The sequence below is a fragment of the Culex quinquefasciatus genome, chromosome 1, assembly GCF_015732765.1.
Source record: "Culex quinquefasciatus strain JHB chromosome 1, VPISU_Cqui_1.0_pri_paternal, whole genome shotgun sequence".
In the NCBI taxonomy this organism is placed as follows: domain Eukaryota; kingdom Metazoa; phylum Arthropoda; class Insecta; order Diptera; family Culicidae; genus Culex; species Culex quinquefasciatus.
Window position 1 is genome coordinate 129,161,855 of NC_051861.1, and position 13,040 is coordinate 129,174,894.

At 38.7% G+C, this 13,040-nt stretch overlaps 3 protein-coding genes across 4 annotated transcripts; 2 read left to right on the forward strand and 1 right to left on the reverse strand.

Moving 5' to 3' along the window:
- The first annotated feature begins 2,464 nt into the window (after positions 1-2,464).
- LOC6047052 (60S acidic ribosomal protein P2) lies at positions 2,465-3,645 on the forward strand. Of its 2 annotated transcripts, none has more exons than XM_038266870.1 (4): positions 2,465-2,605; positions 2,816-3,081; positions 3,181-3,251; positions 3,456-3,645. In XM_038266870.1, the coding sequence occupies exons 2-3, from the start codon at positions 2,817-2,819 to the stop codon at positions 3,246-3,248; spliced, it is 333 nt and encodes a 110-aa protein (XP_038122798.1). In that variant the 5' UTR covers positions 2,465-2,605; position 2,816; the 3' UTR covers positions 3,249-3,251; positions 3,456-3,645. The 2 variants fall into 2 exon arrangements, with proteins under 2 accessions (XP_038122798.1, XP_001864160.1); XM_001864125.2 differs by having other exon boundaries at positions 2,465-2,551.
- Positions 3,646-8,214: 4,569 nt separating this feature from the next.
- Positions 8,215-9,932, reverse strand: LOC6047053 (myrosinase 1). The gene is made up of 2 exons (XM_038266917.1): positions 8,944-9,932; positions 8,215-8,891 (listed from the first exon to the last, which is right to left on the reverse strand). Exons 1-2 carry the CDS (start codon positions 9,727-9,729, stop codon positions 8,376-8,378), a joined length of 1,302 nt encoding a protein of 433 aa, XP_038122845.1. The 5' UTR covers positions 9,730-9,932; the 3' UTR covers positions 8,215-8,375.
- A 477-nt stretch (positions 9,933-10,409) lies between these two features.
- LOC6047054 (type-1 angiotensin II receptor-associated protein-like) lies at positions 10,410-11,256 on the forward strand. The gene is made up of 3 exons (XM_001864127.2): positions 10,410-10,571; positions 10,629-10,775; positions 10,850-11,256. Exons 1-3 carry the CDS (start codon positions 10,527-10,529, stop codon positions 11,105-11,107), a joined length of 450 nt encoding a protein of 149 aa, XP_001864162.1. The 5' UTR covers positions 10,410-10,526; the 3' UTR covers positions 11,108-11,256.
- Positions 11,257-13,040: the final 1,784 nt, after the last annotated feature.

Sequence of the window (13,040 nt, forward strand, 5' to 3'; positions counted from 1 at the left end):
TCCGCACACTAAACCAAAGAACTATAATATTTTTTAAAATTGATCCACGCAGAAAAATAAGGCATATTTGAATCAACAAAACGTTTTGTTGATTTGAAAATCATGATTTTTGTTGACTCAACGCTAAACGTCAAAGCAGCTTTTTCAAAACAACAAAAGAATTTTGTTGAATTGAGAAAATCAAGGTTTGTTTCAACGCAAAATCGGCGTTGATTATATTCAACAAAAATTTTGTTGATTCAAACCTCGTACAGGCTGATTCTACAAAACATTTTTCTGCGTGTCATACTCAGAAACGGTTTGAAAATATTTAAGCTAAATTTGATGTTTAGCTTTTAAGAAATTGGTCTACAATCAAACTTACGCAAACTCTTGCGAAAACAATCGTCAAGTTGATCCAGATGTCAGTCGAGTATCAACCATTGGATGCTGCGATCCCAGTCTTACATCAAAGTAACAAAGTGATGGTTGTTGATTTATTTGAGGCAGTTTTAACTTTAAAAGTCATTCACTGCCTCAGTAACAAAGTAAACAGGGGCAAGCAACATTCTGCGATTTGCCATTGTAGATCGGGGTTAGCTTTCTCGGCCCAGTGACAAAAACTCTGGAGTTTGAAAAGAGCGTATAAGCATGTTGACAGCTGCAACTATTTTGCAAATTCCAAGACAACAAGTAACTATTTCAACAAACTTCGAAGTGTTGATAGGTTTCCTGAAGGTTGAGAATTCGCAAAAATCGTTCTTCCGTCAGAGTGCCGCCACAGCAGCTGGTAGTTTTCAGATTGAAACAAAAAACTGTCATAGTCCATATGAAAAATCGGGCGGCAAGCCAAAAAAAAAACAGCCTAAAGCCACATAATAATCAACTTTTGCGAGGAAAAGCCAGACAGCCAAATAAAAAAAACTCTGTTAAATTTGTAAAATTGTTTAAAAAATGTGAAATTATAAAATATGTAAAATAAAAAACAATAGACCCACCGCCCAACGCTGCTCGAAAAGTAAACCGTCATCCTCGAGGATTCTTTTACTCAATTCTAAAATTCTTAAACTCTAAATTCGAAAATTCTAAAATTCTAAAATTCTAAAATTCTAAAATTCTAAAATTCTAAAATTCTAAAATTCTAAAATTCTAAAATTCTAAAATTCTAAAATTCTAAAATTCTAAAATTCTAAAATTCTAAAATTCTAAAATTCTAAAATTCTAAAATTCTAAAATTCTAAAGTTCTAAATTCTAAATTCTAAAATTCTAAGATTCTAAGGTTAAGGTTCTAAGATTCTAAGTTCTAAATTCTAAAGTTCTAAGGTTCTAAAGTTCTAAGTTCTAAGATTCTAAAAGTTCTAAAATTCTAAATTCTAAGGTTCTAAGGTTAAGGTTCAAATTCTAAAGTTCTAAGATTCTAAGGTTCTAAAATTCTAAGGTTCTAAAATTCTAGATTCAAAGATTCTAAGATTCTAAAGTTCTAAATTCTAAATTCTAAAGATTCTAAGGTTCTAATTCTAAAATTCTAAAATTCTAAATTCTAAAATTCTAAATTCTAAAATTCTAAAATTCTAAAATTCTAAAATTCTAAAATTCTAAAATTCTAAAATTCTAAAATTCTAAAATTCTAAAATTCTAAAATTCTAAAATTCTAAAATTCTAAAATTCTAAAATTCTAAAAATTCTAAAATTCTAAAATTCTAAAATTCTAAAATTAAATTCTAAAATTCTAAAATTCTAAAATTCTAAAATTCTAAAATTCTAAAATTCTAAAATTCTAAATTCAAATTCTAAAATTCTAAAATTCTAAAATTCTAAAATTCTGAAATTCTAAATTCTAAAATTCTAAAATTCTAAAATTCTAAATTCTAAAATTCTAAAATTCTAAAATTCTAAAATTCTAAAATTCTAAAATTCTAAAATTCTAAAATTCTGAAATTCTAAAATTCTAAAATTCTAAAATTCTAAAATTCTAAAATTCTAAAATTCTAAAATTCTAAAATTCTAAAATTCTAAAATTCTAAAATTCTAAAATTCTAAAATTCTAAAATTCTAAAATTCTAAAATTCTAAAATTCTAAAATTCTAAAATTCGAAAATTCTAAAATTATAGAATTTTGAAATTCTATAATTCCAAGAGTTAAATTTTGAAATGGTTGAATTTGGTTAGTTGTAATTTGTTAAAAAAAAACTTGGTATTCGAAAATGCTTAGATTCTAGAATTTCGAATTAAAATTTTCAATTTCCAAGATTCCAAAATTTCCAGATTTCTTAAAATGTTTCCAAAGCTATAAATTTACCCCACCTTTCAGAATGGATTGACGTTTCCTTGATATTTCCTAAACAAAATTAGACTACCCAAATTTATGTAAATTTGAAATAAATCAATTTTGAGAAGGTTATCGAAAAGTACCCCATTTCTGAATGTCCCCTAGCGCTTCTCGGAATGACCACACAGATGTCGCTGTCAATTTTGACATTTCGTGTTTCCGGCCAAAAAAGAAGAACGCAAAGAAGACATCCAAGCAAACTTCTCTTCTTGGCTCTCTTTCCCCGTTTGCACTTCAAACAAGTGAGTTGTGTTTCATTTTAGTGCTGCCCTCGTTTCGTGTCGCCAGACTTAAAAGTAAGCTCCAGAGTTGATTGCAAAATAGTTAAAACTGTTGCCCCGGTTCTGAGCTGTGCAAACAAGTTACAGTTCAGTGGATTCGGTGAAGATTTAGTGGCGAAATTTCAAGTTTTCCGAGCGACCAGCAAGCCGCAACTTTTTCCGCCCATCATGGAAGCCGCCTACTCTGATTGGACCATTTTTCGCTTTCCGTCGTTTCTTCCGCAGAATGCGTTACGTGGCTGCATACCTTTTGGCTGTCCTCGGCGGAAACGCCGCTCCGTCGAACGCCGACATCGAGAAGATCCTGAGCTCGGTCGGTATCGAGGCTGACTCGACCCGCGTCACCAAGGTGGTCAACGAGCTGAAGGGCAAGTCCGTCGAGGAACTGATCGCTTCCGGCCGCGAGAAGCTGTCCTCGATGCCGTCCGGTGGTGCTGCCCCGGCCGCTGCTGGTGGTGCCGCCCCGGCTGCCGCCGCCGAGGAGAAGAAGGGTAAGTTTTGTGGGCGCCATGTGCGACGAATTATTGTGTGTGTTTGACGCGAACCTAACCTCTAACTCTCTCTCTTTTGTTTACCTTTTTTGCTTGCAGAGGAAAAGAAGAAGGAAGAGTCCGAATCCGAGGAGGATGACGACATGGGCTTCGGTCTCTTTGAATAAGGGGTAAGTGTCGCCAATTCCGGCCTATTATAGTCGTTAAAAATCTCCCCCTTTCAATGATGAATAAACTTATCACCATCTTTCGACTGATCAATCCTGACTGTCAATATAGTTTTGCACACTGATGCGCTTCAAATCTCCCAATTTTACAACACAAATCAATTTCACCAAGTCTAATCAAAGCCTTTTCCCCTCTCGCTTTTGCAGATTTCCCCGTGGCCACATCGCCGGATGGCTGCTGGTTGCGGTTGCGATGGCGTTTTTGTCCCCGAAAGGGGCAGGACGGCACTGTTCCGTGCTGCGGTTCCGGAAGTGTACAAATTATTTATTTCTATGAAATAAATGCCAAAATAAAAAGCAAGAAAAAGAAGGGGGAAACTCCGACCAAAAAAATTGACATGATTCGTTGTTGTGTATTTCGGTTTACGGTTGTGGAATGAGAGAAAGTCCTGGAATTAGTAGGGTTCCCCTCACAGTTTGTTAGCTCACATGGTCACACCTCACCTATCACTAGTTTGTTAGCCAAATGGTACTTAATTAACGATTCCTTTTGAATGATATAAATAATCAAATAATTTTATCTTCTCTATAAGATTTTAGATTGAAAAGAAGTTAAAAACTCGCTTTTAAAACATTTTACATTTCTCGTACAAGTATATAAAGTAAACAAAGTCGTTTTTCTGAGACGATTGATTTCATTAAACAATTTTGCATCAAGTTTGATTTTTTTTTCATTTTCTGTTTGTTTTTATGCCAGCCAACTTTTGATTTCTATCAATTTCAGTGCAGGGTTGTATCTTTTGATTGAATCACTTATTCAAGCTTAATACAAAATTGTGTTAAATAATAAAACATGTTCCTATATTCTACTAGTTGATCGATAAGTTAAAAATAGAACAAAAATCACCATAATATCACATTGTCGGTCGATTTCACTCCAAAACTTGTGCTTTATATTGCATATTTCCAGGCGCCAAAGTGAAAAAATGACCATCAACGATGCTAGTGGCCACTAGATGGCGGAGTTTAAAGCTTTGCGATTGAAATTCGCTAGCTTTGTTCTGTGGCGAATAGCGAAAGCCGTTTGCTTTGACAGATAAAGTCAAAGCTTTCGCAAAAATGAACCGAAAGTGTCCAGTGGATTGAGAAGTGAATTAAGCAGGAAAAAATATTTCTGCCTCGAGGAAGCAATTCAGAGCTTTGGTGTCAAAGGAACTTTTGTTCAGTATGAAATTCTACGGCCATGTTGATCCTAGGGTGGTCCTGAATTTTCTCATATTTTCAAAAACTATCTCCGAACCCTGATGAGATAGGGGTATATTTTCTTCGGCAGTATTGTAGTGCTAATTATTTTGAACAACTTTGCTGAATACACCAAGTTTCTATCTCTAAAATGTTCATTCTATATGAAAGCATTTTATATGAAATGTGCTATGGTTATCCTTCCAAAAAGTCTTTTTATTGTATAACTTTCTTGTTTTTTTTTTTTGGCAAAACTACAATCTTCTAAGCATATTTAGAGAATTGAAAAACGCGTCTTTTCACAAAAGAACAAAGCCGCTAGCTCTTATAAATAAAAAGTTAGAGCGATTTTACGGTTTTTGATAAGCTTTTTTCAAATGTTTGTATCTTGGTGGAAACAAAAAAAAAACATTCTGTTTGTTGCATTTGAAAGCTGTAGACTTCTATTTTATAATGATGTAAAAATCTCAGGAGGGTTTTTTGGATAACTCAAATAAAAGTTGTTTAAAGATTGTCATTTTGAGATACTTTTACTCAGCGAAATAGCCATTTTATATAAAAGTCGCAAAGTAAAACAACAAAGAATGTAGTTTGAATATGATTCAGAAGTATGTCGGACATCGAAAATTAGGCAAATACTGCTTAAATAAACAAAAGTGACGTAAACGCCCAGTTGAAATAATATATTGTAAGAGAACATATATGTGAAAAAACTGCAGTGTAGATTGAGCTGTCTGGATTTCTCAAATTAGGAAAATTTCATGGTTTGAAAAAAAAAAGAAATTACAACGAATTTAACACATGGGTCATTGCTACATTTTTAATTTTTCCTAATTTATGTCAATGTTTAAGTCCATTATGAAACAATAAATTCATTTTCATAATTTTGCAAAATAATATGATAATGAAATATCTTCTTGAAACGTTCAGAGGTTATCAAAAATAGTTTTTAGCGGATTTAATAAATTTTACGTAATTGATCAGTAGTGCGGTGCCTGTGTGGACGCGCAGTCCTGTTTTTTCGTGTTATTTTCCGTCTCTTTTGTGTCGCTGTTCGAATGCATGGGGTGATTGACTATTATAATTAAACAATGGCATCAGTAGTGTGGTGCTTTTCGGGACGCGCAGTACTGTTTTTTTTCTCCACTCGCGTTCGTTGGCCGATGAGTTTTTTTTGTGTTGTTTTCTATTTATAGTTTTCTATAAAAACGTACCTATTTTTTTTTAGACTAGCAAGTCGTATTGCTGGATTAAGCCCTTTCTATATCATTTCAATAATCATTTCAATAAATGAAGCCCTTCCTACATCACCGTTGATCGGAAGGCACGCCGACGGAGAATTTCTGGAGAATCGCGGTCGAATTAATACTATATTTAAATCCCTAGATAGCTATCTTTCCGCAGCCGGCTGCCTAAGATTTTAAAATTTCAACCGATAAACAAATTGCTTATGGTCGCATCACCTACCACAGTGAATCCTGACCTCATACCCATCTTACTAACCCCTCAAAACTCATGTGATACTTTGTCGGAGACGCAGTCGATTTGGCGGTCCCATCACTCAAGTATCGGACTAACATTCCCATCCACTTCCCCGTGTCTTACCACTGGTCGTGGCCGGCGTCGGTATTGATCAGCATGATAGGGACCTTTGAAAATTGCGAAGGGGTGATGATTGGTTCCTACTTTTCATCTGTGGTCCACGGAGCAATGTTTGGGGGTTCTGGTCAATAACGAAGTAGCAGCTACGGGTAGACACCAATGCTATGCTATGCTATGATTTAATAAATTTTACGTAATTTGATTTTTTTTTTGTGATTTTTTACATGTATGTTGTAACCCCTTCAAAAACATTCAGGAAAATTCATCAATTCTATGTTCAGTTTTCAATTATAATAAAAAATAAATATTTCAAATTGATTTTTTTGACGTAGACTTACGTCTTTGTCGAAGGTACTGGGGTGTCATTCCAAAAAACCCGGGCCGAAGGCCCGGGATTACTGCGTCATCCGTCAAACGCTTATATCTTCCTTCCCTCTAATCGAATCGACACGATTTATGTGCCATTCGATTCGAAAATTATTCAGCAATTTGCTATAAAACTTTCATTGTTGGCAAAATAGTTTAACTATTGAAACAATTGAATGTTTTAAAATGTTTTCAAAATGCAGAGATTTTGCAAGCAAAATGAGCGCTTCCCACTCACGGACGGGAATGTCAAGTACCTATTTTGAGGGAAAATCATCGAGCAACGCGACCGAGTGTCGGTCGCGAAAAAGGAGGGGAAGTAGCGGGCCGAAATCATACATAAGAACGCGCGCCAGAGCCCATTCCATCATTCACGTCTCAGACGTCGGACCGGCAGCAGCAGCAGCCCAGAGCAGCAGCAGCAGGAGAGAGACCAGAGCAGCAGCAGCAGGAGAGAGGGACCAGAACTGGAAAAGAAGTGCGCATCGCCTTCTCGTCGTCACCGTCAGCCAGTTGCCTCTCGATGGCCGGACCGTTAGGATCTTTCGTGGTTGCTGTGGTTCGGAGGTGCTTCAATCCCCATCCCTCGTCCCACTCGGGACGAGACATCAACAAGATGAGGCGCGCGCCTGCTGCCTTCCGCCGAAAAGCCTCTCATGGGTCAAGCCTTGGTTGTTAAACAATCGGGACATCCAACTAGCTCGTCGCATTCGCGGCGAGCGCTTCTGAAAGATTTACGTCTCATCAAATTCTAGTGTTGAAAGAGTTGCCCTCGTCCCACCCGGGACGAGGCAGCGAGCTAATTTGAATTTAAATTTCAGGAACAAATTTTGGTCTTCGGGGCGACAGATTGCACAGCTTTCTGAGGCTGCTCTCGCCCCAACCCCTATGCCCCTCTCCCCATTCGGCTCGCTAAAATTCCTTCGTCTCTTTCTTTCCTCTCTTTGCCGTTCGAATGGGTGTTCCTTCCAATATATATAGCTAATTCTTCAAATTAATATATGGAAAACCCACATGTCCACATATATAAATTTTACGTAAGTCTACGCCATTCCGGTTATGTCTGTGACATAACTACTTTGACTTTTTTGGTTCTAATTATTATCATAAATTAATTGGTTAAAATGCATTTGCAAACTGCATAATCTCAAAATTGAGGCATTGAAATTTTCTATTTTTTATTGAAGATAATAAATTGAAGTTTGATAACTAATTGTGACTTTATTCATCTACATATTAGCCAAATTGTAAAGAGAGTGATGATGCAGCTTAACGTTTCGTAATTTCGTAGCAATTTATACTAGATGTATAAATGTTCGATGTTTTATTAAAAAATATGAATAAACAAACATAAAATGTTGCAAAAACAAAAGAAAATAATTGTTTTAAAGAATTAAAAATTCTCGAATAACTGTTTGAAGCCGTAAAGGCTACTTTTTATAAACATCGTTGTTATATTTCTTAACATATTTCATTATCCTAATTTCGCAATTAAAAAAAGCAACATTTATATGAAAAATAACATTGCTGATCATCAGGAGTGGGCAAAAATAGAAAACTATTGTTTATAGGAATTTAGAATAGACATTTCGAACTATCCTTTCAAATTTTGCTAGCATTATTTTCTAATTTAAAAATCTTTCAGATTAAAAAAAGCCACAATAAAAACAATTCAACCAAAAAGCTGATTGGTCGTTCAACAGACGCACTCGCTTTGCTCGGAATAATCACATCCGGAAGTGGCCTGTACTCCGGATCGATCCTTCGGGTTCGCACAATATTCCGGTAAACCTTGGCGGACATTTTCGCGTACCGCGTTCGGTTTTCACTGCCGAAATCTACGTGGTACAAGCCAAATTTTTGTCTGAAATTACAATTTTTAGTGATTAGAAATGGATAGTTAAACAATTGAGAATCTCACGTGTATCCGGCAGTCCACTCAAAATTATCCATCAGCGTCCAAGCGAGATACCCCGTCACATTACAACCATCCCCGAGGGCATCCAGCAGCGAGTTCAAATAGGCGTTGTGAAAGTCAACCCGCTGATCGTCAACGGTTCCTAGTTTCGTCCCAACCCCGTTCTCCGTGATCCACAGCGGTGGATTCCCGTACTCAAGCCGGATCCAGTTCAGAATGCTTCGCATTCCGGAAGGTACCACCAGAATCCAGGACTCGGTCGCTACCCAGCTGGGATCAACCGACGTTAGAACGCCGGTGTCGTGGTCGAACGATGGTGGGTTGGCCGGATTTTGGTCGGGGTTTTTACTGACCAGCTTTGCTGAGTAAAAGTTAAGCCCGAAAAAGTCCGCGGAGCCGCGGATTGAGGCGATTTCTTCGTCGGAGAACTTCAGAAGGCGAGAGCCAACGCGGTCTTTCATGATTTGAGGGTAGTCTCCGTTGGTGGAGAAGATGGAGTGGCCAAACCAATCAAGCTGTAGGGAATTTTGCTAATTATTACAGTAACAGAGAAGTTCGCGAACTCACGTTGAATTGCATTGCCCACTGGGAAGCGTCCAGATCGTCTAGCGAGTCCGACCTCGGTTGATACCGCATACTGGCAAGCGAAATCCCAATGGATCCTTGCTGAACCGGTTTGTAGGAGTCGCGATACAATCGGACCACTTCAGCGTGAGCTTGAAGAAGGTGGTGACCACAAATGTAGTTGGACACTCCAGGTTCGAACTCCTCGAACATGATCACTTCACTCTCACAGAAGTAAGCCGGTTCGTTGAACGTGATCCAGTGCTTCACGCGATCGCCTAATCTTTCAAACACGACGTCAGCGAAGTCCCTGAAGCGCTCTACGATGACCGGGTTCTGCCAACCGCCCACATCCTGCAGCACTTGAGGAAGCTCAAAGTGGTACAGCGTAACCATCGGGGTGATCCCGTTGGCAAGGAGTTCATCGACAAGGCTGCTGTAGTACTCGATGCCCGGCTGGTTGACGAAGTCAGCCGTGCCGTTCGGCAAAATCCGCGACCAGGACAGCGAGAACCGATACACGTCCACGCCCAGCTCCTTGACCATCTGGACATCGCTACGCCACTGATGGTAGCTGTCGCATGCCACGTCCCCGCTGGAACCGTCTGCGATAAGTTCCGCACGCTGGTGGGTCAGTCGGTCCCACGTGGACTCACCCTTGCCGTCCGCGTTCCAGCCCCCCTCGATTTGGTACGCCGCAGTTCCGACGCCGAAGCGGAACTCCGGTGGGAATGAGCGTTGGGTAGTGGAGGTTGACCCGAGAAGTTGGAGGAAAATTAGGATGAACATATTCGTGAGGTTTGGAGAAAGCTGGAGTGAAACTAAGACGAGTAGCTTGTTACAGTTGTGGAGCTGTACTTGAAGTGGTATCGTTTCCAAACATTGAAGATAAACAGTGTTCTTTCAAGTGCTGAACTATTCGAAATCATGGTGACGTTTCAATTACGGATGTTAATTTGATAGATATTGCTTAAGTTTCAAACTGCCATCGATAGTTCGATATGAACACCTCTTTATCAGTTATCCGTAAAATCGATAACTGAACTGTAATGGTTGACTGGAGAGTTTTCATTGACAACTCACTGTAATCTTCCTTTTCTCGGTGGCCAGATGGAAGCAGCAGTCGGATAGGAAAACGAAACGCGGGAACTAACGTTTATTGATCTCGTAAAACACCTCTAATCGTTGTGATCGTAGAAACGGTTGTGAGGACAGACGCAAAGGTGTGCGCAGACTTGTTGGTCTGGACAGCGCAGATTTCCACACCATTCTAATGTACGATTTGTCTACGATGGCCAATAAACCATTTAATTTTTGTTCTGAATTCAACAATCGCCACATTTTACAATCAGCAACCAGCAACTGTCCACTCAAAAGCAAACAAAACAAAACATTGCGCACAAGTTGAAACGTCACAACGACGGCAGCGCCTACTACCCACACACTGTCGCGCGATCTCACGTTCTCAGCTTCTCGCGTTGCACATCTTTGGCTTCGTCTGACAGGCTCTGACTAATCGCCTACTGAGGTTTGTGTTTTTGTTTTTGGTTCCTTGGCAGCAGGTTGTGCTGACAAATTGTGCAAACATGGACATTCAGGCTGCGCTAAATACGCCGCATATTCGCGTCAAGGTGGGTATTTTTTAGGAAGATTTTTGAGATTAGTTTTAACGTTTGTCTCAATTTCAGCTGATTGCAGCGATTCACTTCATCCTGACGGTGTTCGCCCTTGAAGGTTACTGGCTGCCCTCGGCCTACCAGTTCTACAACCTTATCTACATTCTGACGCTGTTTTGGGCGATTCACGACAAAGAGTCGACCGATGCGGTTCACATAGTAATGCTTTCTAATGGGAACAATCAAAACAATTCGGTGACTCACGGCTTTAAAAATCTTCCTCTTTCCCGCAGGCATCGCTGGTGAACGGGGCGAGCTTTCTGTTCGATTTGATTGCCATTATTGGGCACTTTCCCAGCGTGGGCGGGATATTCTCGGTGGTGTTTGCGATCTTCAACCTGGCGCTGAGGCCGTTCACGCTGCTGCTGCTGCACCGGGAGCTGACCGAGCGGGGCGGCAGCATGAGCTTCGGGGCGGGCCGATCCGGCGACAATCCGACCAGCTACGAGGACATTGACCGGCCGCACCAGTCGTTCTCGCCGGGGGTTTAGAGAGGGGAAAGAGGATTTTTTTTTGTACTGTAAATAACGAAAAAAACACCAAAAATAACTGCAGCTAACGGTGAGGGAGAGAAGAAATCTTTATTTGACACTGATTAATTATTATTAAACTTTAAATAAAATTGATGGATGGTTGAATAGTCGATTGTTTTTTAATTGTCATTTGATATTCAAGAAATATTTGTAAATCGCCAGCAATCTAAACTATATGGTTCATGAAATAGAGAAATGAATTAAATGATTCATTTTTTTGCGCATGTGCTGTCATTGGATGAACTACTTCCTTCATCCGAGTTCATTTTACTGTCACTGCTTTAAAAAATGAAATGTTGATGGAAGACTATTTAAAAAATATTTTTTGTTTAAAAATAACAAAAGTTAGTAAAAGGCTTCAAAATTTAATCAATTTTGCAGAACTGAAGTAAAGCATGACAAAGACAAAAAATTAATTTAACTATTGACTGTCTCTTTACTTTTATTATTCTCGATTTTCCACTCTCTTGCCCACACTGAGTCCAACCGAAGTCGATTACAAATTGCCTACTATCCGGGCGCATTCCACAACCTCTGCTCATATAGGTTCACCTCGATGAATTTGACCTCCCGGGGCGTGAAACCAGAAACCGAATCTAACCGCTATCATGTCTGATAAGATACCAGCAGCCGGCAGCAGTCACTAAGTCATCCGAGAAGCGCTACATCCCATCACTTCCAGTCGATGTATCATCAACCCTACTCCTTCTTCATACCGTTTCAACAAAAGGGGTGACCGTTTTTATCGGAGAAAAAACACATTCCCGGAGACCCCACCGGGGGGGGCGGTGTGATGGCACTTTGCTCTTTTTTCTTGACCTTTTCTTCTTGGGTGGTAGTAAAATGTGTCCACGTGGTTCTCAAAGGCGATGGCATCAAGCAAAACGCATGTGGCGAGGAAAATCCTCCCCAATTTGGATCTCCTCTATCCAATCAATTTCGGAGAGTGGCGAAAACGGCGGGAACGTGCAGCGATGGTAATTTGACTTTGTCCTTGTAAAGTTTGAGGGGAGAGCCAAAAGTGGGGGTTCACCCCCAGTTCGAGATTTAACCGTGCGTTAAGCTTGATTCAAATGCTTTGGCATGAATTAATGTTCCTTGGAAAGAGTAGTTGAATTAATTAATTTTATTTATTTATATAATTGCCAAATTTGAAAAAAATGGTATGATTAAGTGTAACAGCAATTAAATTAACCTTCATGAAATGCTCACGTAGTTTATGAACTACTCCAAAACAGCTCTAATTTAGTAGAGATGGGGCTTAGGGAGAATATTTTATCTTTCTTTAAAATCTTTTTCTTTATAAAGTATTGGAAAGAAGAATCCTTAAAATTATTTTAAATTTTAGGGTTGGAAGTTGTCATTTTTTAGGGTTTAGGGTCAACTTTCGCTGTGTTTTTTTACTAAAATTTCCTTTATTTTAAGTAAAAAGAAGTATGCAGTAATTTTTGTAGTGCCGCAGACTATGCCTCTACGCATTTTTTTCTACAAGAGCAATTCCAGCTCAAATCTGGAATTTTTCTGGTACTTTTGTACTCGACCCTCTCCGATTTCAATGAAACTTTGTAGACATGTTATCCTAGGCCTATATAAGCAATTTTTGTGTATTTGGAGCCAATAGTACTCGAGTATAACATTTGAGAAGGGCGTAAGGTATTTAAATATTTTTGTATTTTGTAACTTAAAAATTACTGTATCTCGAAGCCGTTGCGTCGTATCAAAAAGTGGTCACAGACAAACTTGTAGGAAATTGGACGGCCTTTCTGAAAAAAATACACTGAAACAAAAATACACGCCACATCTTTGAGATTTTTTGATTTTTAAGCCTAAACCTTAAATTTAAAGGTAATGTCACGATTTTTTTTTCGTTCAAAATTTTTGAGGAAATAGC

Coding starts and splice junctions, on each gene's coding strand:
- LOC6047053 (XM_038266917.1), bottom strand. CDS start 9,729: ATGTTCATCCTAATTTTCCTCCAACTTCTCGGGTCAACCTCCACTACC. Junction 8,892..8,943: donor AGTGGGCAATGCAATTCAAC/GTGAGTTCGCGA, acceptor AATTCCCTACAG/CTTGATTGGTTTGGCCACTC.
- LOC6047052 (XM_038266870.1), top strand. CDS start 2,817: ATGCGTTACGTGGCTGCATACCTTTTGGCTGTCCTCGGCGGAAACGCC. Junction 3,082..3,180: donor CGCCGCCGAGGAGAAGAAGG/GTAAGTTTTGTG, acceptor TTTTGCTTGCAG/AGGAAAAGAAGAAGGAAGAG.
- LOC6047054 (XM_001864127.2), top strand. CDS start 10,527: ATGGACATTCAGGCTGCGCTAAATACGCCGCATATTCGCGTCAAG. Junction 10,572..10,628: donor CGCCGCATATTCGCGTCAAG/GTGGGTATTTTT, acceptor TCTCAATTTCAG/CTGATTGCAGCGATTCACTT. Junction 10,776..10,849: donor CGACCGATGCGGTTCACATA/GTAATGCTTTCT, acceptor TCTTTCCCGCAG/GCATCGCTGGTGAACGGGGC.